This window comes from Colletotrichum paranaense, assembly GCF_030867605.1.
Source record: "Colletotrichum paranaense strain IMI 384185 chromosome Unknown Scaffold_1.1, whole genome shotgun sequence".
Taxonomy (NCBI): domain Eukaryota; kingdom Fungi; phylum Ascomycota; class Sordariomycetes; order Glomerellales; family Glomerellaceae; genus Colletotrichum; species Colletotrichum paranaense.
Window position 1 is genome coordinate 843,996 of NW_026848959.1, and position 21,613 is coordinate 865,608.

The 21,613-nt window shown below is 52.2% G+C and overlaps 8 protein-coding genes across 8 annotated transcripts; 3 read left to right on the plus strand and 5 right to left on the minus strand.

Annotated features, from left to right (window-relative positions):
* Nucleotides 1-1,031: 1,031 nt before the first annotated feature.
* CPAR01_00291 (uncharacterized protein) lies at nucleotides 1,032-2,801 on the plus strand (the record flags this gene model as incomplete). The annotated part of the gene is made up of 5 exons (XM_060484583.1): nucleotides 1,032-1,288; nucleotides 1,350-1,634; nucleotides 1,698-1,904; nucleotides 1,964-2,349; nucleotides 2,416-2,801. The coding sequence occupies 5 exons, from the start codon at nucleotides 1,032-1,034 to the stop codon at nucleotides 2,799-2,801; spliced, it is 1,521 nt and encodes a 506-aa protein (XP_060355440.1).
* A 300-nt stretch (nucleotides 2,802-3,101) lies between these two features.
* Nucleotides 3,102-4,277, minus strand: CPAR01_00292 (fungal cellulose binding domain-containing protein; the record flags this gene model as incomplete). The annotated part of the gene is made up of 4 exons (XM_060484584.1): nucleotides 3,102-3,155; nucleotides 3,227-3,913; nucleotides 3,973-4,113; nucleotides 4,188-4,277. 4 exons carry the CDS (start codon nucleotides 4,275-4,277, stop codon nucleotides 3,102-3,104), a joined length of 972 nt encoding a protein of 323 aa, XP_060355441.1.
* Nucleotides 4,278-5,241: 964 nt separating this feature from the next.
* Nucleotides 5,242-8,990, minus strand: CPAR01_00293 (calcium-translocating P-type ATPase; the record flags this gene model as incomplete). The annotated part of the gene is made up of 2 exons (XM_060484585.1): nucleotides 5,242-6,327; nucleotides 6,381-8,990. The coding sequence occupies 2 exons, from the start codon at nucleotides 8,988-8,990 to the stop codon at nucleotides 5,242-5,244; spliced, it is 3,696 nt and encodes a 1,231-aa protein (XP_060355442.1).
* A 1,673-nt stretch (nucleotides 8,991-10,663) lies between these two features.
* CPAR01_00294 (uncharacterized protein) lies at nucleotides 10,664-11,683 on the plus strand (the record flags this gene model as incomplete). Its single annotated transcript, XM_060484586.1, has 2 exons — nucleotides 10,664-10,699; nucleotides 10,781-11,683. 2 exons carry the CDS (start codon nucleotides 10,664-10,666, stop codon nucleotides 11,681-11,683), a joined length of 939 nt encoding a protein of 312 aa, XP_060355443.1.
* A 141-nt stretch (nucleotides 11,684-11,824) lies between these two features.
* On the minus strand, nucleotides 11,825-13,354 carry CPAR01_00295 (uncharacterized protein; the record flags this gene model as incomplete). Its single annotated transcript, XM_060484587.1, has 1 exon — nucleotides 11,825-13,354. The coding sequence occupies one exon, from the start codon at nucleotides 13,352-13,354 to the stop codon at nucleotides 11,825-11,827; it is 1,530 nt and encodes a 509-aa protein (XP_060355444.1).
* Nucleotides 13,355-15,225: 1,871 nt separating this feature from the next.
* CPAR01_00296 (uncharacterized protein) lies at nucleotides 15,226-17,980 on the plus strand (the record flags this gene model as incomplete). Its single annotated transcript, XM_060484588.1, has 11 exons — nucleotides 15,226-15,287; nucleotides 15,348-15,465; nucleotides 15,537-15,601; nucleotides 15,658-16,547; nucleotides 16,604-16,757; nucleotides 16,813-16,888; nucleotides 16,953-17,107; nucleotides 17,169-17,226; nucleotides 17,284-17,716; nucleotides 17,767-17,817; nucleotides 17,874-17,980. The coding sequence occupies 11 exons, from the start codon at nucleotides 15,226-15,228 to the stop codon at nucleotides 17,978-17,980; spliced, it is 2,169 nt and encodes a 722-aa protein (XP_060355445.1).
* Nucleotides 17,981-18,143: 163 nt separating this feature from the next.
* On the minus strand, nucleotides 18,144-19,466 carry CPAR01_00297 (mandelate racemase/muconate lactonizing enzyme domain-containing protein; the record flags this gene model as incomplete). The annotated part of the gene is made up of 4 exons (XM_060484589.1): nucleotides 18,144-18,891; nucleotides 18,962-19,073; nucleotides 19,127-19,236; nucleotides 19,291-19,466. 4 exons carry the CDS (start codon nucleotides 19,464-19,466, stop codon nucleotides 18,144-18,146), a joined length of 1,146 nt encoding a protein of 381 aa, XP_060355446.1.
* A 609-nt stretch (nucleotides 19,467-20,075) lies between these two features.
* On the minus strand, nucleotides 20,076-21,500 carry CPAR01_00298 (aldo/keto reductase; the record flags this gene model as incomplete). The annotated part of the gene is made up of 7 exons (XM_060484590.1): nucleotides 20,076-20,254; nucleotides 20,316-20,461; nucleotides 20,531-20,586; nucleotides 20,660-20,944; nucleotides 21,046-21,150; nucleotides 21,221-21,367; nucleotides 21,432-21,500. The coding sequence occupies 7 exons, from the start codon at nucleotides 21,498-21,500 to the stop codon at nucleotides 20,076-20,078; spliced, it is 987 nt and encodes a 328-aa protein (XP_060355447.1).
* Between the last annotated feature and the right edge of the window lie 113 nt (nucleotides 21,501-21,613).

Here is a 21,613-nt window from a genome sequence, read left to right on the forward strand (position 1 = left end):
ACTCAAGATTATGAGACTTTCCCGCCGCGTACTGAACAGCTCCACTTTTTCCAAGCCCCCGAAAACCTATAATTTGCCTATAACTATGCCGCATTCAAAGAGGTTTTTATTATCATATTGACTGCCGTGGCAGGAGGCCCGTAGCCCTTACCACAGAGCTCCGGAAGGTTTTGTAGTATAGAGGGTCGTAAGCCGAGCCTACCTACCCCATAACTTTATTATATTATATCAGGGGTGCCACGCTCAAATTATCTGAGCCGGACGCCTATTATTCAGCAGATATTTGCCTCGACCTGATATGCCGGACTACCGGCTGAGACTCCATAAGCTTCTTCGCGTGGTATGCGGATCTTGGTCTGCAATGGTAAAGACGCGTCGTCTATTTTTATCGTGTCATTCTTATTGCATCAGCCGCTTAACATAGATTAATGGCTCCAAGACCGGCCAATCCGTCTGACTTGTGATCTACATGGTTGTAGTCAACTTGTGGTACGAATTTGTGTTTCAATCTCAACTTGCATAGCACATCCATAGCTTCAGAGATTGTATCTCGTCACTCTAGCTTTAAGAACAGCCTATCGTCTATAGAAAAGAAGACAAAAATCGAAGGCAACAGCTATTAAATGGCCGTCTCGTAACAGTAAAGAGCGACTGACCACACGGCGTCACTTAGTGCACTTAGTGGGTCCAGATATCGGTCTCGGGCCGGATTGGCGTGCCGAACCTACAAACCAGCCGGCCGGCGCACATTTTATTTTGTCCATTCCGGAGCTATTGCTCGATGACACTTGCAACGGGGTAAATTTCGTCCGCGAATGGGTCTCCGAGCAATCAAATCATCGCATTAATAACTCATGCACCGTGTCATGGGCCCGTTGCGCGGGGCTTTATTCAGCATGACGGACTTCCATTCGTGACATCACTCCGTGAAGCGAATTCCTCCTTCCCGTCTGCGCTATATATGTTCGTCAATATTGTCTTCTCGAACCAGATAGTCCATAGAGACGAAAAGTAACAAATAGCTTTTCATCATGTTCACGGAACTCATTACTTCCAGCAAGTTGGGTGTTCTAGCCACCCTTCCAATCCTCTACTGGATCGGCTGGGTTATTTACGCACGCACTCTACACCCATTGAGCAACATTCCCGGTCCATTCTTGGCGACGGTCTCTCGACTATGGTACATACGCAAAATTTGGTCAGAGGATGTAGAAAAGGATGAGAGGGCCCTACACGAGAAATTCGGTCCTTTGATTCGCATTGCGCCGGATGAAGTATCATGCTCCGAGTACGCCTCCAGCTTTTACAAAACCCACTGATTGAGAGCACGGCAACTAAACGGAATACAGCCCTGAGGCATTTGCAGATATCTATCGCTTTTCCAACGCTTTGGACAAGGCCGAGTTCTACAGACCCTATAACACCACCGGGTTCAGCCCCCACGGAGACGTGTTCTCATGCAAGAACGACAAGAAGCATGGCCAGAGACGCAAGATTACCAGTAGTGTCTACTCAATGAGCAATGTAGCCAAGTCGGAACAGTACATTGATGCTTGTGGCGATCTTTTGACTGAGCGGTTGGCAAAATTTGCGGACACAGGCAAGCCCTGTGACATCGGGGAGTGGCTGCATTGGTTAGTTTGCAATTTGCCTTGTCCCCATAATCCACGTGTCGAATATAGGCTTAACAACTTTAGGTACACTTTCGACATCATCGGTGAGCTCTTTTATGGCAGGGCATTCGGCTTCCTTGATGAAGGCAAGGATCAGAATGATTGGATCAAATCTCTCGATAAGATGATTCCCTTTGTCTGTCTCATGGGCGTTGCGCCGCCAGCTCTCCGACCTTTCATCGGCATCGGAACCATGCTCACGTCCGCCGGAAAGGAAATTGCGAAGGGAGTGTACGAGATCTCCTCTCGCCCATCACACGACTGTGGGAGACTGACACTTGGCGGAACAGGAAGAACATTGGCGAATCCTCCGCGCGGCTTATGAAGGACGCGTACGAGTCACGCCTCGAGGCCCCAAGGACCGATATGGCCCAGCAGGTTTTCGCCATCTACGAAAAGAATGGCGAAAAGTACGACTACCGATGGGGCGACGTCGAACAGGAATCGTACGGCGCGCTTTTTGCCGGCAGTGATACCACCGCGATCGCCTTTCGATCCCTTTTCTACCACCTCATGCACAACCCTGACATCTATCGCCGCCTCGAGGCTGAAATCGACCAGGCCGTCAGCGAGAGTCGGTTGAGTATGCCTCCTGTATACAAAGATGCATCCCAGCTTCCTTACCTGTGCGCGTGCATCAAAGAGGCCTTGCGCATCCACCCCGGAGCACAGCTCTGTAAGTTGAGCTCTCTCTAGACTGCTATCTTAGAAGCGATAGTGTGAAATCTAACTATCATCTCAGCTTTACCACGTACTGTGCCTCCACAAGGAATGACAATCAGCGGACAATTCATTCCTGGCGGCTACACTGTTGGCATAAATGCCGCTGTGCTGCACTTCGACAAGAAAGTGTTTGGTCAGGACGCGGAGAGCTTCAACCCCGATCGATGGTTGGACACTTCCCGTGCCAACTACATGGACAAGTACATGATGGCCTTTGGTGGTGGCACCCGCACTTGCCTGGGCAAGAACATTGCTCTCATCGAATTACACAAGCTCACTCCTCACCTTGTGTGGAACTATAGGTTCGAGTTCTACGACCAGAACAAGACCACTTGGCATACAAGGAACACCTTCTTTGCACGACAGGAGGGGGTGGTCGCTCGCATTGTAAGAAGAAGGAATTAGGTAAGGCTGGAATACCGTGAAAACACGGTCGATCATCTAGGTGTGGAACTGGGGTGTCTCATTGCCTGTCATGCCAGTTTGCTGTTTCTATAAACATATATCTATTAGCTTAGTTACCACCAACCGCAGTTTCAAGTCAATTAAGCATCTAGAAAACACTTTGACGTCTTTTTTAAATACAGAACTAACAGAACTAATCACTTTCGGAGTTCCTTTAGACATACAACAACTAAAGTGCATCCAAGAGAGGATCCCGCGCTGGAGGCTCCGAGTCACCATTCAAACTCTTGCACCAGGCAACTAAGCACACTGATAGTAGTATGGTGCCGAGACACCCTGGCAAGTTGAACCTGACTGTAGGGAGTAGATAATCGTTAGCTTAAGACCTGGAAATGGGACTCGAACACGAGAAGGTGGTAACTTACGGCACAGGTGGTGCATCCCGCCCAACCCTGACCACCACACTGCGCATACTTCTGAACAGTACACGACGGCGGGCTTCCAGTGCCAGGAGACGTACCTCCTCCACCGACAGGTGATATAGGAAGCGCCGTGCCGACAGGTCCTTTGGCAGCATCGCACGTAGATGCGCAACCACTGCATCCAGAACCTGCCGTCTTCGTAGTCCCGATCGAAGCGACAGCAGGACCGGGGACCGTATATCCAGACAGCTTTGCATGGATGTTGACAGCAATTCCGGGATCGCTCGCCTTGTACGCACCGGGGAAGCTGACTGTCGCGGGCTTCGCCGTCCCCGTACCGCCCGAGACCGAAAGCTGGAAGCACGTCATATAGAGCTGCGCTCCGCCTGAAGGCCCGGCAGCATGGAGAGCAATGACTTCCGCCCGGAGAAGGTAGTCTCCGTCAGCGATATCTTTGCTGATGGGGATATCCATCTTGCCGCAGCAGGTGTTGAGATCTTTGGTGCCCCAATTATCGTCATCGCCGGAGCCGGAGCCGGATTTGGCGGACCAGCCGTCTTGGAAGATCTTGAACCAGCCAGCAGAACCGTCGGCTGTGGCGGCGTTGTCGACTTTGCTGAGGTAGACTATGACCGGCCCGTAGTGCGCGCCGCCGATGGCTTCATTCTTGCAGCTTCTGTCGCCGTTTTGCTGTTTGGGTCCTGTGTCAGTGACGATCTATCTAGGCCGTAGAGGGACACTAGCTTTACCTGATGCATTTCAATGGTGACCGTTCCACCGGCCTTGACAGGGCATTTGGCGTTTACGCCGCTTGTTCCACCGACGTTACATCTGACTTCGTTGCCGGCGACATTGGTAACGGGCGAGTTGCTTTGGGGCAATCTTGCACACTGCGAGCCGTGAGAGAAGGTCAGTCAAAGTATCTTGTCCCTTGTTAAGGCAAGTAGAGACGTATCATATCAACTCCATCAACCCAGAGTTGTTGGAAAGTGGCATGAGCGGCACTTTTTCTGGCCGCGATTGCTACGACCACGGCGAAGATGTTCCACTTCATGGCTACTTTGATGAATGGAAAAGACGATGACGCGGATGACTTCGAGCTCAGTAAGTGTATTTCGATTGCGAAGAGATCAGATGACTATCAGGTTATGAAAAATCTTTGCAGGCAGAAACCACTTCTATACCAACCTGCCTGCTTGATAAATCCTTACTTATTTATAGAACGCATGCAGCATACAAGGCGGGAGGCGGGCGTCAGTATGTGCCATTCCGATTCCTCCAACTTTCCAACATGAAGCATTGTCATCTTCGTGCAAAAGGACTCCCAAAAATGGTTTCTGGCACTCATGGAGAATAATTGATATTAGTTCGGCCCTTCCTTATATGACTCGTGCACCACGTGGGTTACTTGCCCTGGCTAGGCCGTCTCGGCATGTCCATTGAGCCAAAAGTCGATGTCTATAGCCCCATGAATCCAATACTGGCACACGAAAGTATTGGCCAATCACAAAGCCCTGCCAGATTGGTGTAGCACTCAAGTCTTAACTAGTACATCGTTGCACTTCAGAGCCTATATAGCCGGTTGACCGGCAGAACCCGCCGGCCTGATACCTTCCGTGATCGCCGCAATGCGCTGCAGGATGCGATCGGCTCTTTCGGAAGCCAATCAGCAGGCTGTTTGTCTCTCAAATGCTAATAAGTCTATCTCACCTGATGTAATCTTCAACTACTAGGATGCAGTCGGTTACGTTGAGGAGCACCCGAGCCAGATGTGACGACCAGAAGACTTCACATAGCATTGAAGGTGTTTGAGTGAACATGCTTTAGGTATCTGACATAACTTCGTGAACGAGCATACATGTGTCGGTATGATATTAATGTGCCATCCACCGAGAAAACAAAACAGTACTGGACTTCTAACCTCTGAGCCGTCAACGCGTGAGCGAATTGGCTAAAACAAAATGTGACTGTTCTACAATGAATACATGATTAATCGCAAAGCCAAGGAGCGCAGGCTTTCATGACGGGCGCTGAAGGTACCGCAAGATCTCCGGATCCTGGCTCGGCGGGCACTTCTTCCCATCAACCCCAATAGAAGTCAGTAAGATCGGGTCCTCCACCAAAGTATCTGGATGGACCTCTAGGCCATAAGACAACTCCACCTTGGCGCAACGCGCCGCATCGATGAGCGCAGGCACATCAATCTCATTGTCTCCAGTACCCGCCTTTGCAGCACGAAGCAGAGCCTCTCTCTGTGCAGCAGGTATACTCGACACCCTTCCGGCAAGCTTGGAGCCTGGCGGTGGGGTCGAGCTGCCCCATTCATAGTTCATCGGCCGCAACAGCGCCGCGCCCGTCTGTAGTACCCAGCTCTGCGCCGCCCCCATGTCCTCGACTTCCTCCTCGGCCTTCTTTCGCCACTTCGTTGGGAGAACCTTGGAAAGGACGTGTACCGTGCCGAGGAAGCCTCGCTTAATGGCTTGGAAAAAGCCGTAGACGTACTCATCGGGTATCTGCCGTATCAAAGCGCCCAGCGGAATTACAAGGACACCAAACAGCATCGACCAACCCCATTGCGCTCCATTAAGGGGGCGGGTGTCGAAGGCCTGGCCACCCTTCCAGATGATGATCATTTGCCCGGCCAAGGTGGCGCATTGCACGCCGATGAACCAGGGGTTCCGGAGGACGCCTTGGTACCAGATGTTGAGCTTGTTATCGACACGACGGCAGTTGTGCTGATTGAAGAATTGCATCCAGACGTAGATGTTGAAGATCATAGTCTGCAGTGCTTCGCGCTCCGCGGTTGTGGTGGGGTGGAAGAGTTGGTCTCCTGCGTAGTGGAGAGTGAACATGACTGCAAGCTGGTAGATTGCCTGGCCTAGGATCATCTTCCACATTGTAATATTTACAATGGGTGCTGTACGTGGCTCCGGCCTGCGTTTGAGGAAGTCTGGTGAGGGGTAATCGGTGGCCAGACCGAGCGAGGCGAAGATATCCATGATGAGGTTGATGAAGAGCAGTTGAACGACGGTGAAGATGGAGTCTCCTGCCAACTCGGAGACAACAGTCAGAGTGCCAGCAGTGATGTTAATTGTGAATTGGAACTGATAGTCTGTTAGCGTACCTTGCTTTGACTCAAAACCCAGATCTCACTTACTTGAAGGAACTTCTTCACAGCTGTATTCACCGTGCGACCCCATACCAACGCCTTCACAATCGAGGCAAAGTTATCGTCAAGCAGAATAATAGACGCAGCTTCTTTAGCAACCTCGGTTCCTTGGATGCCCATAGCAAAGCCTACATCCGCCGCCTTGAGAGCCAACGCGTCATTGGTGCCATCGCCAGTCACAGCAACCGTCTCGCCCATTTTTTTCAGATGGGATACGAGCAGGAGCTTATCTTCCGGGCTAGATCTCGCCAACACCTGGAGCCGCGGAATAACCAGATCCAGCTGGGCGGGGGTCAGCTTCCGGAACGTCGGCCCATCCATAGCCAAGCCGCCGGCTGAATAGATGCCACACTCTGATGCGATAGCCTTTGCCGTCAGAAAGTTGTCTCCGGTGACCATTCGCACAAACACCCCGGCCTCCTGGCACTGACGCACGGAGTCGAGGACCTCGGGTCTAAGGGGATCACGAATTCCAAAGACGCCGATGAACGTCATGTCGGCAAAGTGCTTCTCGAATTTGATGGAGTCGGGGTCATCTGGGTTTTCAAATGGTGCGTCAACGTCTTTGTAGGCGATGACAATAGGTCGGAGCATCTGCTTGGCGTACTCGCGGATCGTCGATCGCAGGTCATCTCGTATCTCGATCGTGACACGCTGTACAGAAAGGCCGGTCTTCGGTTCCTTGAGGACGTTGGCGCACTGGTCAAAGACGACCTCGGCCGCCCCTTTGACGAGAAGTCGGTATTTCCCACCGGGCAGCTTTGACATGACCGCCATCCACTTCCGCGACGCGTCAAAAGGGAACATGTCGACAATCTCGTTGTTTGCCCTCTCCTCGCTAAGTGGCCCCATGGCAAAGAACTCGCGGCTGAACCTGAGCAGAGCAGTCTCGGTGCTCGTCCCCACGAAGCCAGCATCGTTCGGATTATCGCTCTCGAATGACGTGGTATTCAGCGCGATGCTATTCTTCATCAGCGCTCTCACATCGCCGCTCAAGGATTCCAGCAAGGCTTTGGGGTGTTCCTGATCCGAGGCATCATCGGTGCTCAGGTCTTTCTTCGCATCGTCCTTGCTGATTTCTCTTGGCGCGTCACCGAAACGTTCATGGAGTCCGATTCTACCAGCGACGACCTTCATGCTGTTCTGTGTCAATGTTCCGGTCTTATCTGAGCAGATGCATGTGGCATTACCCATGATCTCACAGGAACGGATGAGGCGGACGAGGTTCTTGTCCTTGAGCATTCTGGTCGTGGCAAAAGCGAGAGCAAGGGTGACGGCGAGGGCTAGACCTTCGGGCACGGTGATCACGACGACAGTGACGGCTAGGATCAAGAGTTTGAAGAAGGTCTCGGCCTTTTCAGAGGCAGTTCCTCTCATGGTTGGGAGCCCAACGAGGAAGCGGATAAACAGGATGAGGAAGAAGATGATACCGGCAATCGCACCAAACGTAATGAGTTGCTTTGCCAACTTTCCCAGCTTCTGCTGCAGAGGAGTTTCCTCGACGTCCTCTCTCAACGACATCAAGGTCCGGCCATACGTCGAGTTGGTTCCTACCGATGTCACGAGATACGCGCCGACACCACCGGAGACTGTCGTGCCGCTGAGGATGAAGGGGTCAGTGGCCGAAGATCTGTGAGCTTTTCGGTTGCGGATATCACTCTCGCTGGGAACGTTCTTGTGCACGAGTTCAGACTCGCCCGAGAGGGAGGACTCGTCGACCTGAATACCGGAGCCCTGAACAAGTACTCCATCGACGGCAACGACATCTCCAGTCTCAATGTGCATGATTTCTCCAACCTGCACGTCGTATACAGAGATGTTCTGGGTCTTCCCGGACCGTATGACTTTGACATCTCTCTGCTCCTTCCTCTCATTGAGCTTAGCGAACCTGGCGTTCTTTTGCCAGTCCGTAGCAGCACTGGCGAACACAATTACCAGAATAGCTACAACAACGGTGACACCATCGACCCATTGGATATTCGGCTCGTCATCGGATGCATCTACCGTTTCGTAGATACCAAGCGCCAGAGAGATCGTAGCTGAGATCGTGAGGAGGAACATGAGCTTGTCGTTGAACGCGATCCATGCAAGCCTCAGAAACGATTTTTGCTTTCGTTTCGGGAGCCTGTTTTCGCCATATATACGCCTCCGGTCTGTATAGCCCTGGGCTTCATGTTGAATCAGGTCCAGGTCCAACTTGATACCGTGCTTGTGTTGTGTTGTCGGAGGTTGAAGCGTGATTGCGGCAGCCCGGTGTGCCTCTCCTGCGGCGACAGCTTCTTCGAACGATATTGTGCCATCGAGGCTTGTCTCGTCTACACTGAGCCCGGCGGCGAGATCTGTCCGCAAGCCAGCCGCGAGGCCGGGAAGACCACCAAAGCGTCGCAGTGCTGATAGGTTGCGCGCTGTGATCAGCTTGTGGAGTTGCGTCGGCGTGAACGCGAATCTGTTGTTCTCAATGACAGTATCATCGCGGAGGTCCAATTCTTTTGAGTTGTCCTCCAGCTGCTGTGCGAACTGCTTGCTGAAGGGGTCTTGTGATGGAGCCTGGCCTGTATCTGGCTGACGCGGCGCGGCGGCCGTGATCTCGTCATTCATCGTCTTGTGTCTCCAGTCGCCAGAGGAAGGTTTATTTGGACAGCGATGGGCGTGACGACAGACAGATGTTCAAGGTCAGGTCTCAAAAATGGCAAGAATTGACGAGTAGAAAAACAGAGACACGCAGCGCCAGAATGTCCATAATTCCATGATCAGCAGGGGGGGAACAACAGTTGGTAATATGTTATGGTCATCTGGAGCCGACCTTTGGGGCAACGGCACGGATCTGAGAGCCGCGTCATTGCATCTTGGCGAATCTCACATTCGTGCCGAGAGAAATCCAAGGCTTCTCGGCACGCTATGAGGAAGTTGACTGGTCGGGGTGGGTTGGACGATGTCTGGGACTAGGACTCGTTGCACAAGCCTTGTGGCCTTGGGTCGTGGGGGATGTGGAGATCAACGGGCTTCGGGGGTCGACCCGCTAGGCAACTGAATTGGATTTTGTTTGCAACCGTACGGCGAACGGCACGTGGACATCGGTGAGTCCGGGAATGTTCGCCTCTTGAGATGGCCTTCGGGCGCGAATGAAGCGGAGATGTGTGGTCTTGGGTGACTCTTCGGCCGTTCGCGGTGGTCATCCGGGGCACTTTGACGCCGTCTTTTCGGTGTCGGCGTGGCTGTGTTCTTCGGAAGATGCGAAGGAGATGTGGATAGTTGCAGGGAACGTCTGGCCTCAAGAGTTGACTTGGCCCAGTTATCTCAGCGGCTGTTCGGCTCATAAGCGCCTTGGCGTGTCTAGCGAGAGACTTGGCTTTGCCCCATTGACATCATTCAGGGTTTTGTTTGCACGATGTTTCGTTTTGTAGCTTTGTTCTTGGGTGCTGTACAATACTTGTGTTGATTCAATCGAGTCAATTTGAGGTACTGCGTATAAATCGTTTGAGTAAAGTAGACTGAAACGCTCTGCTTCCTACCTCTTGAAGTTGAAGATTCGCTCCTATTTAGCCTGAGCTCATGGTGGCTTACAGAGGCAACATTGAAATAAGCTCACTGAAACTAGTCACCATAAGGTTTCGGTTCAGTGAGATTGAGTAACATGGAATACTGGGCTGCTGAGGCCAAACTCAATCGATCTCGGCAATGAAGGAAGAAAAAGAACTCGGATGAAGAGTAAAATCCAAGGGCAGATGTTATTTCTTGTCGACTTTGACCTAAGGTTTCATTTGACATATGCATAGCTTTGATACACGTGAGCAGCTTAACGAGGCTCATCTTCTGCTTCAAGCACACGCAATCTAGCAGAGAAAGAAAGTGATCCTAAGCTTGAGGACTAGAATCAGCATACATTCTTCGTTCGCGAGACCTTCTAGCTCGCATAATCTTGTTCAATGTCTTTTGCGCATGAATTGGGTCCTTCATCATTCTGACTTCAAACTTGTGATTCGCTAAGCATTGGAAATACGCCATTCTGACCATACCGATATCTTCATGTTGTGCAGCTGATCGGCCTCGGACAATGAATTGGCGTTGTCCGCTCGGACTGGACATTGTGGTCACTAGCGCTCGGCCGCACGCATACTAGGCGATGAAACCTGGAGCACGACGTACCTTATGATAGCCGCAATCTTGAATATCGACATCATCACATCACCATTCAAGCTGCGAATACGTTGCAGCATCCTCAACATTTCAGTCACCGGCATTAACTCTTGTTCCAGGTGGACTCATAAGCAATGTCTTCCCCAATCCGTAACATTGCCATCATCGGCGTAAGTCCGGACCTCACTAGGCATGAGAGCCTCCCTTAGAATAGCAGGTTCATGATCGAATGCTAAAGCTCCCGACCTCAGGCGACGGGCCAGATGGGCTCTGAAATATCCAAGACCTTGCTTCAGTCCGGCTTCAATGTCACTGCCATCCAACGCTCCGACTCCACCAAGACCGTTCCCTCGGGAGTCAAGTCTATCAAACTCGACTTGAATGACGTCAGTGCTCTCACTACAGCTTTCCAAGGCCAGGACGCGGTCATCTCAGCTGCACCGGACCCAATTGTTCTGGAGAACCAGAAGCCGTGGATCGACGCTGCTGTCGCTGCCGGGGTGAAGCGTATCGTCCCTTCCGAGTACAGCACCAATGTAGACTCGCCGCTCGCCGAGGGTCTGCCCATCGTCGTCGACAAGGTCCGCGCCAGACGCTACCTCATTGAGAAAATTACCGAGAACGGCAATAATTCGAGCTGGATGAGTGTAAACAACGGTCCCTTCTTCGAGCTCGTGCTTGGCTTTGGTGGGTTGGGTCCGAATTTCCGGAGCAAGACGGCAAAGTATCACAATGGCGGCGACAACTTGATTGGGACTACAAAGATTTCGGATGTCGCCGAGACGATTGCCAAGGTCTTGCGTGGTGAGGGGGGATTGTACAAGGAGGCTGAAAATAAGTCGTTGTATATTCATTCGGCGGCGGTCAGTGAGAAGCAGTTGACGAAGATGGCGGAGAAGGTGACAGGGCAGAAGTTTGAGGTGCAGAATTTTGATGTTGAGGAGGTCTATCAGAATGCTAAGGCTAAGTTCGCCGAAGGTGATCGGTCGGTCTGGATTGACTTCTACTATCAAATGATGTATGGGAAGGGTTATGGGGGTAGCGAAGGCTTCCAAGAGATGAGTTGGAACGACAAGGTCGGGTTGAAAACAATGAGCGACAAGGAAATTGAGGATGGGCTCAGAAAGGCGGCTCAGCAGGCTGGTATGATCTAGGCAATCAGTTGAGAAATGAGTCAATAGAGATGTGATCGTATTGTGACAGTCTTCCTAATCGAACATGTATGGCTTCAATCCTAAACCCAGTCTGAAGATCCTTAATCCGTACGCCTCCGAACCAAAATGAAAGCAATCGCCTCAAAGCTTCGAGCGACCCCTCCAGGCATGTCCCATCTCATCCTTGAACGTAGCAAGCTCATTCCTCTTGCTGTCACCACCGTGACTGACCTGAACAGGCTCATCAAACACAGTCTTGCTCTTCTTCTCCTGCCTCTTCTCCGCGTCAACGTACTCTCGCTCTCCCTCGCCAATGTACAACTGACGCGGGCGCCAGATTTTGACGCCGCCCTTTTGCAGCATCTGCTGCCTCCAGTGTGCCAACCATCCGACGCAGCGGGGCACGGCAAACAGCACGGGATAGAAGTCAAGCGGGAAGCCCATGGCCTGGTAGATGAGGCCGGAGTAAAAGTCGACGTTGGGGTACAAGTTGCGCTTCTTCATGAACTCGCTCTCGCGCGCGTACTTCGCAAGCTCCAGCGCAGTGTCGAGGAGCTGGTTGCGACCTGTGACTGCAAAGACCTCCTCGGCCAGCTGGCGGATGGCAGTCGAACGGGGATCGACGTTCTTGTAGACGCGGTGACCGAAGCCGACGAGCACGCGCTCGCGCTTCTCAACCTTTTGCATGAAAGCGGGAACATTCTCGGGGCTGCCGATCTCCATCAGCATACGGATTGCGCTCTCGCTGGCACCGCCGTGACTAGGGCCGTAGAGCGCGGCGCAGCCGGCGGAGACGACGCTATAGGGGTCAACGAGACTTGAGCCGACCTGCAGGACCGTGGCGGTGGAGCAGTTGACCTCGTGGTCGGCGTGGATGATAAAGAGCGCGTCAAGGGCGCGCTCCAGGACGGGGTGAGGCTGGTACTCGTGCCCGCTCAGGTGGTCGAGCAAGTAGAGGAAGTTGCCGGTGTAGCTGAGTCCCTGGGCCGGGCGGTTGAAGGGTCTGCCCTGGCGCATGCGGTATGAGGCAGCGGCTACCGTGGGCGCCTTTCCGATGATGCGGAGGATCTGCTTGTCGAGCATCTTGAGGGCCTCGAGGTCGCCTGAAGCCGCGTTGGTGTACAGCTTCTGGCTCTGCAAACTCGGGTTCGACTCGGGAGCGAAGGCACCCATTGATGAGAAGGAGGCTTGCAACATGGCCATGGGATGTGTGTCGTAGCGGAACGACTTGAACATGCCCTCGATATCGCTATGGATGTAGGTGTGGTGCATAATCTCATCTTGCCACTTGTTGTACTGTGACGTTGTCGGCAGCTCGCCGTAAATGAGAAGGAACGCTGACTCCAAGAAATGCGACTTGTTGACAAGCTGCTGGATGGGGTAGCCGCGGTACCGGAGGATGCCCTCCTGGCCGTTGATGTAGGTGATGTTGCTCTGGACCACGGCGGTGTTCATGTAGGCCGGGTCGTAGACTCGGAGACCCTGGTCGGTCTCATCCTCCGCGCGGTCATCGCCGCGAGCGGCCTTGATCTTCTTGATATCCGTAGCCAACACGGAGTTCCTGGTAATGGGCAGCTCGTAAGACTTGCCAGTGCGGTTATCGACAATGGTCAGCGACTGTCGCGGCGCGCTGGTTGCGCCACGTGGCGCGTTCTTTGCAACGGTGACCATTTCCGATGGGCAGTTGGGGGTCGATTCTGAGAATTACTGGCTTCAAGAGATGAGATGACAGTGGAATTCAAGGGCTTTCAATAGGACGTTGCTTGAGCCCGGGCGGATGGATTTCAGATGCTACGGACAATGTTCCTTGTCCGGAGAGCTTCTCCTGAGCAGGTGAAAGCTGCGCTAAGACCGTCGGTTGACGTCGGGAGATCGGCAACTGTGCCCGAGTGCCGAGGTTCAATTGCAACTCTCCACGAGTTCCACCAGATCCCCAGATTAGTGGCTGAAGCTAGCTGCATTTGCACATGCCAGGGGTGGGATCATGATCTAGGAAGAAGCTTCCATCCTGGTCCAGGAACCACCAGATGATCATGTTCTCCTTGTCGGACCAGCGGCGATTCTTGCGCGCACAATGAACTCGGCATCATCCTCGAGTAGATAGTCATTTTCTGGGCGGGGCTGAAGCCAATGGAGGATGCGACTCTCTCTCATGGCATTTGATCCCATTGCATGTGATCGGAAGCTGTAACCAAACCTTGCAGGGTGCTTCCATCGATGTACGGGTATCACTAGAGGCCATGCACTTTGAGTAAAGGTGACCGAAACAGGCAGTGCCGTAAAAGCGTAGAGACTGAATTTGAGAGAAATAGAAAGAGCAAATTCCTTGAGTTCGGGACAGTGTTTACTAGTAGCGATTGTGTTCGTGATTTGTGAAGGAGCTACCCATACTAGATCCGGTCTCAACTCGTGTCAATCCCTCAGAAATGTCTACATTACAGGGACCTACTCTATCTTCCGCTTCACCTTTTGGACAGTAGTGAAAAGAGTTGATAGCACTTTTCTCAAGTTTCTGAGACAGAATTTTAATAGATCTGAGTGTCATCGCGAGATTTAGAGCGTGGTAATAAGTTCAGTCTAATCTGGATAAGTACGCCAATGAGAAGCAACATACAAGCTTCAACAGGAGCGGGAAGGTGCAAGCCTACCAATTCATGACTACACAGTAACACAGATGACTGCTTCTTTCCATTCTTTCTTCTCTCAATTCGAGCTTTAGTGAGATTGCTTATGGTCCGTCGCATCCATGATCTCTACAACCATGGGGAACTCTAGCGATTATTATGAAAGGTAGTTGACAACGGTCATCAGTGGAAACTTAGTTGCGCATCAGAATTGAAGTTTCCGTGCTTGGAGCAATAACTCAAGACGACACTTCAATCAGAGAATTGAGCTTTGTTTTGGAATACTTTTTGGAAGCCTGGCGACCCATCTCTCTCAAAGGTTTCTCTTGTCATACCATGAAGATGTCGATGTGTGGATCAAGTGCCTTCAATAACCCTGATCCATGCAAAAATCAGAACAAGACTCATGGTTCGAAAGAAGATGACCAAACTTTGATACCTATTGTAAATACAACGGCGACAGGCTTCCCCGCAAACCCGCACAGTGGGCTACCTTGCGGCTTGCTAGGTACAATTTGGGGTAGAAGCAGGGTGAACGTTTAGGTCGCGTTTCCTCCGCACTTCTCGCACTTCTCTGCAGATCACCTCCGGATGTCTTTATAGCGCACTGCAAATCACTACAGTTGAACTTCCTTTTTGAATTCATCCTTCCTAGAGATCTCGGGCTAATTCATCGCGTAACCAAGCACGCCGACGTCACTTACCAGAACCATGGGATTGAGGGGAAGAACATGCATCTAAGCACCCCGGTTGATCCGGATCGTCCTCCGTGTGGAGGAATCCAAGCTGGTAATTCTTCCGGGTAAATTGCTACAAGATGCCGCTTCTGCCATATTTGCTAGATACTTTGAACACTTGCTTGAAAGTCTCTTTGACCCCAGACTTGCACGCATAATACTCTGGATCGGAGTGCGCAAGATGATTTTGACACTTCTGTGCACCACCTTACTGCCGGTGGTCGCGTTGGCAAGCATCGACCGGTATATACATCTCTACTAAATGTCTGTTAGGCCACCGTTCAACTGACGCATCTGACTAAGACAGCGTGTTGTGTCTCAATTCAATGTTGTCCGCACAAGCTTGATCGATAACAACACCACGCCATTGCAAGTTGGCAATGGCAACTTCGCCTTCAATGTCGATAACACGGGCATGCAGGTGAGTATAAACTGCGAACATACAGTGTGTGTACCTCAAGGCATTCAAGCTGAAGTTGCAAACTCTGACAGACTTTCCTGCCCTTCAATACGCTTTCGAGCTGGGCCTGGCACAATGATTCGCTTCCAACCAATGGGTTTGTCATACGGCGAGGATCTTGAACAGGATAGATTGCTGAGACTACACCCACAGCGAAAAGCTAAGCGACTACACCGGCGTTCCTATGCTGACCCATGGCCGAAACGTTTCCTACGACATCCCCGACTCTAAGCTCCCGCAAGTCTCGCAATGGCTCATCGGGAACCCTAATCGCATCAATTTGGGCCGAATCGGTCTGAAGTACAAGGGGGAGACGCTATCGGCGGCAGCCATTTCTGAACCAAGACAAGAGCTGGACCTCTGGAGCGGCATCATCACCTCGACTTTCAAAGTGGACAGTAAGGCTGTTGAGGTGGTCACACAGGGCGACTTCGCAACCGACGCCGTCACATTCCAAATTGAATCGGACCTCGTGTCCTCTGGCGATTTGACCATCGAGCTCGACTTCCCGTACCCGCCTATTCACACGACAAAGTACAAGTACGAAGTTTTTGCTGGCGTGTACGACTTCCCGTTGAACCACACGACTCGAATCGTCAATAGTTGTGGACGATCCGACCTGGCTCACATTTATCATGAGTTGCAGGAGACGAGCTATTTTGTCAATCTGCGCTGGCCTCATGAAGCGCCTCTTGACCTCTCGCGGGATGAACCAGAGGGCTCTGATAAGGTCAACGCTCATCGATACACGCTTTCTTCTGTTGGTGGTACTAACCAGAGTTCTACTTCTTTGACATTTACTGCGGACTTTTCACCCCAGAAGCAGGATCCCAGGCCCCCGGCTGATGTTCAAAAGGAAAGTATCGCTGAATGGCACGACTACTGGAACGAGGGCGGCTTCGTCGACCTGACCTTATCATCGAACCCGAATGCTACAGAGTTGCAGAGACGCATCATTCTATCGCAATATCATGTCCGCGTTAATAGTGCAGCATCCGGTCAATCACCTCAGGAGAGTGGACTGATGAACAATGGGTGGTACGGTGCGTCTGTCCACTTATGTACCATTCGAAGAGGATTTCGAAGCTGATTCTGGCAGGTAAATTTCACATGGAAATGGTCATTTGGCACAATACCCACTGGGTGACATGGGGACGAAAGAAGTATTTCGACAACATATTCCCGGAGATCTACGAGACGCTACTCCCATCTTCCCTTGCAAGAGCGAAAGCACAAGGGTGGGATGGGGCCAGGTAGGCTCGCTTCGATTGTAGAACTGGTAGACCTACGATCTGACAGTGCTTGTAGGTGGCCCAAGATGACGGAGCTAGAAACGGGTGTCAGTTCACCTGGTGGAATCAATGGCCTTTTACTATGGCAACAGGTACTGTCTCCAATTTCCTGACGCAGCGCAAATTCACAAAGAAGCATCTTTGCTGACAAGATAGCCTCACCCTATGTACCTGGCAGAACTTGCGTATCAGTCTTCACCGACCGATGACACACTCAAGCAATGGGATGCAGTCTTGACGGCGACTGCTGACTATTTGGCATCGTATGCCTGGAAGAACGAAACCTCAGGACACTATGACTTGGGTCCACCGTAAGTCTCGTTCTCTTGCAGGTGAGACTGTAGCACTATATGCTCATCATGAGACTCCCAGATCATACGGTGTAACTGAGAATACACCACCTTCACAGACACTGAATCTAGCCTACGAGGTAAGGACGTTATGAACCCAGCTAATTCACTAAAGCTTCCACCTTACATCGATACAGATCGCATATTGGAGATACGGACTTGATGTCGCCCGCGAGTGGAAGAAGAGATTAGGTCAGACGGTCCCCGAAAAGTGGACAGAAGTAGCCGAGAACCTTGCTCCGCCGCCTCAAGTCGACGGTCTATACGCGGTGTACGAGGGTTTGAACAGCACATGGTGGCAAGACCCAGCTCTCAATGGAGACCCGCGCAGTCTCATCATGATGCAGGGGATACTGCCAGATACCCCGGCCGTCGACCCCGAGGTCGCGCTCAAGACGGCGGACAAGGTGTGGGAGGTATGGACGGATCAGAAGATCCGGGGCTGGGGACGGCCGGTACTGGCTATCAACTCGGCGAGGATCGGAAACCCGGAGAGGGCCATTCACCACTTGACGGCCTATGATTACTGGAAGTTTGACGATGCCAGCTATGCTATTCGCGGTGGAGATGGTCGGTGAAACCCTCTCCGACGCCCGTATCGTTGCTGATAATTGACACAGGTGGCACGCCTCCCCCTTTCATGCCCGGAAACGCTGGGTTTCTATATGCAGGTAAGTCTTAAACCTGACATCTGCCTTGAGCAATTCTGTAAACTGACAATCACTAGTCGCATACATGGCCGCTGGCTGGCAAGGGTCAGACGGCGACGCACCCGGCTTCCCTGAAGGAGCCGGATGGGTTGTCAAGCAAGAGGGACTGCAAAAAGCACCCTAAGGAGGCTACGTAGTATCAGTGACTTTGAATGATACATAAATTTCATTCCACTTTACCTCAGAGGGCGTTCACCAGATCTGTGCACGACTCAATAACAATGAATGTGGCCCGGTGACTTTGGTCAACGTATACTGGATTCCGAGAATTTGCTCTACATGATCATCTACCACTCTCTGATCTCTCCACCAGGTCCAATGAATCCAGGGCTGACCCAAGCCTTCGCGTCCTTAGATAACTCACGAACTTGCGCCTCATCAATCTCAATACCCAAGCCAGGCCCAGTAAGAAGATCAATATAGCCATCCGTAACCTTCCACACCTCCGGGTTATGAGTATAACTCGTCAGGTCCTGGCCCGTGCTATTGTAATGAATCCCCAAACTCATCTCCTGAATCACAAAGTTCGGCGACGCAAAATCAACCTGCGCATTCGCAGCCAATGCAATCGGCCCCAGCGGACAATGCGGCGCCAGCGCGACATCATACGCCTCCGCCATCGCCGCGATCCTTCGCATCTCGGAAATTCCACCGACGTGAGAAATATCAGGCTGCAGGATATCCACACACCCGGCCTCGAGGAATGGCTTCACGTCCCAGCGGCTGTGTAGACGCTCGCCGAGGGCAATCGGGATCGAGGTGAGGTGGCTGATCTCCTTGATGCCGCCCAGGTGCTCGGATAGCAGGGGTTCCTCGATGAAGAGCGGGCGGTGCGGCTCTAGGGCCTTTGCGAGTTGCTTGGCCATGGGCTTGTGTACGCGGCCGTGGAAGTCGACGCCGGCGTCCATGCCGAGGGCTTTTACGGCCTTGACGCGTTCGACGGCTGCGTCGAGGGCGTCGGGGGAGTCGAGCCAGCCGAGGTCTTCTGTGCCGTTCATCTTGACGGCTTTGAATCCCTGTTCCTTGCGGGCTCGTCTGTTGTTAGTAGAAAATGGAATTAGCAAGGCTGCGTCTGGAGGGGCGGTCGGTGGTTTTGTTCACTTACGCCTGCTGTTCCACGTCGTTTGGTCGGTCACCACCAATCCATGCATAGACCTTGAGCTTGTCTCTGACCTTTCCTCCCAGAAGCTGCCAAATTGGCAGGCCCAGCTTTCTCGCTATTGACTGTCAGTCACAGCATTGTAGGTAAGGCCGTATCAAGCCTGCTCACCCTTGAGATCCCACAAGGCAATGTCGATGCCTGCCAACGCGCTCATGAAGACTGGACCGCCACGGTAAAAGGTTGTCCGCCACGACATTTGCCAAATGTGCTCAATATCACTTCTTAGGATTAGCAATGTGAAATTCAATGGCTAGGTAAGTAGGCCGACATACTCAGCTTCCATGCCCGAATACCTCTCAAACCAGGCGTCGAGACAGCCTTCCACGGCTTGAGTGTGGCCCTCGAGAGATGCTTCGCCCCAGCCGACGTTGCCCGCCTCATCGGTGATCTTCACAAATAACCACCTGGGTGGTACTCGGAAGTACTCCATCTTTGCGATTTTACCCATGGTGACTGGAGTCTTGCTGCCAATGACGTATGCGAACTATCGTAAGGGTCTATGAGGAATCAAGGTTTGCAGGAAAAGGCAAGGTTGACAGCTCTGGTTGACTCTGATAGACAGACGTTTCAACCAGCTTACTTGAGGCAATCGTGAGCTGATATTACCACCACAAAGCGGAGCTTGACGGAGTTGAATGACGGGAAAGTCGGCTTGAAGTCCGGAACCTCTCCGACCCGCCTCCTCAGCCGCCTCTCGTCTCCCGATCCGCCTCCGAATCGCATATCCCTCCCCCGTCGGAGAAGGGAACATGGGCATTACCCGGCTAGACGCAGTGGTGGAGAAGGGTGGGACGAGGTGTGCGGGGTTCGGTACACCACCACCCGAGTCTATTGCCAGGGTATGGAGGGGTGGTGCGGGGTCTTCGGTGTAGGCTTTTCCGCTCGGTGAGGATACTCGGGGGGTGACGGACGGAAAAGGTTCACCGAGCCGGTTCGCAAGTTATTGGTGGCTTGCGGAAACTCTGAAGATCTATCCCCGGTTCTATCAAATTGAGATTACAACGCTACGGATACTGGTTTATTCTCATGGGAATTCACAATATCTATTGTTTCGTGTCTATGCTTGGCCCGCTCTGATCTTCTTCTGCTGTGCCACCCAAGTTTCTACCGCCTTCTTCAGCGTCTCCGGGTCCGACTCGCCAAAGATGTCTTGACCGAGGCGGGCTGGAAAGTTGTAGCGGTGCTTCCTGTCCAAGGCGTTGATCTTCTCAAAAATGTCCTTGGGGAGCTCAAACACTAGTAAAAGTCAGTGTCTGTCAGATAGCAAGTATAGACACCAGCTCCTATGATCACGTACCTTCAAAGTTCTTCTCGATTCTTGAGGGAGTAACGGACTTGGGCAACACCACGGTGCCTCTTTGGACAGACCAGCTGATAATGAGTTGCGCCGGCTCCTTACCGAGGGACTTGGCCAACTCGGCGATGGCGGGGTCGTCAACGGCACTGATGCGGATTAGTTCATGCACTTTAGACAATTCTCGGAAGAAACACGGGTATCTGCTGAGCACTCACCGAGGCAGGTTGTAAATGTTGTTAGCGAGGGGGCTGTACGCCGTGACCACAATACCCTGCATTTCCAAATAGATTAGCGGCCCTACAACGAGAATGGAGATTTTTCGCCCCTGGATCAATTGGACTCACCTTTTCCTTGGACCAGGCAAGGAGGTCGGGCTGCTGCAGGTACGGGTGCGCCTCAATTTGGTTCACCGCAGGCTTGATCTCGGCCTTGTCCCAAAGGTCCTCAATTTTCTCGCGGGTGAAGTTGGAAACGCCGATGGAACGGATCTTGCCCTTCTTGACGAGGGCCTCCATTGCCTTCCACGTCTCGATCACCGGGACGTCGATGACGTCAACGGCCTCGGTGACAGGATGCAAGGGGAACCGGGTGGCATCGTCCTTTTTGTTGAAGGATACGGGCCAGTGAATCTAATGCAAGACATTCTTGCGTTAGGGAATGCAGATCAAGAGGGGGAACAGGCGGCTGAAAAGCACGATAAAGCATGACAGAAAAGGTAAAAGATGCTTACCAGGTACAAGTCGACGTAGTCAGTCTGCAGGTCGCTGAGGGTAATGTCTAGTGCGGTCTCTACATCCTCTGCCTTGTGGTGGGTGTTCCAAAGCTTGCTGGTGACCTGGGAGGGGAGAGACCAGGATCAGCCATCTGATGCCCCATGCAGGAAGTAGAAGGATGATGAAACTTACAAAAATGTCTTTCCTTGGGACGCCAGAAGCCTTGAGACCTTCGCCGACTTCCTTCTCGTTGTCATAAACGGCTGCCGCGTCAATGTGGCGGTACCCCGACTTGAGTGCATGCTCAACGGCGTTCTTGACCTCATTGGGCTTGGATTGCTACAGATTCATATGATTGATCAGGAGGATATTTTCTATCAGCTCACCGTCTTCGAAAACTTACCCAGGTGCCCAGGCCAACTGCTGGGATCTCGTGTCCCGAAAGAAGCTTGAAAGACTGAGCTAACGTCATTGTTGTAGAGCCAGTAGGTAACTGCGACGATGCTTCCGTGATCGGATGTAATTGTACGGACGAAAGTCAGAAAAAGTGCAGTTATCCGCGTGTGTTATGTTGGTCTATCATAT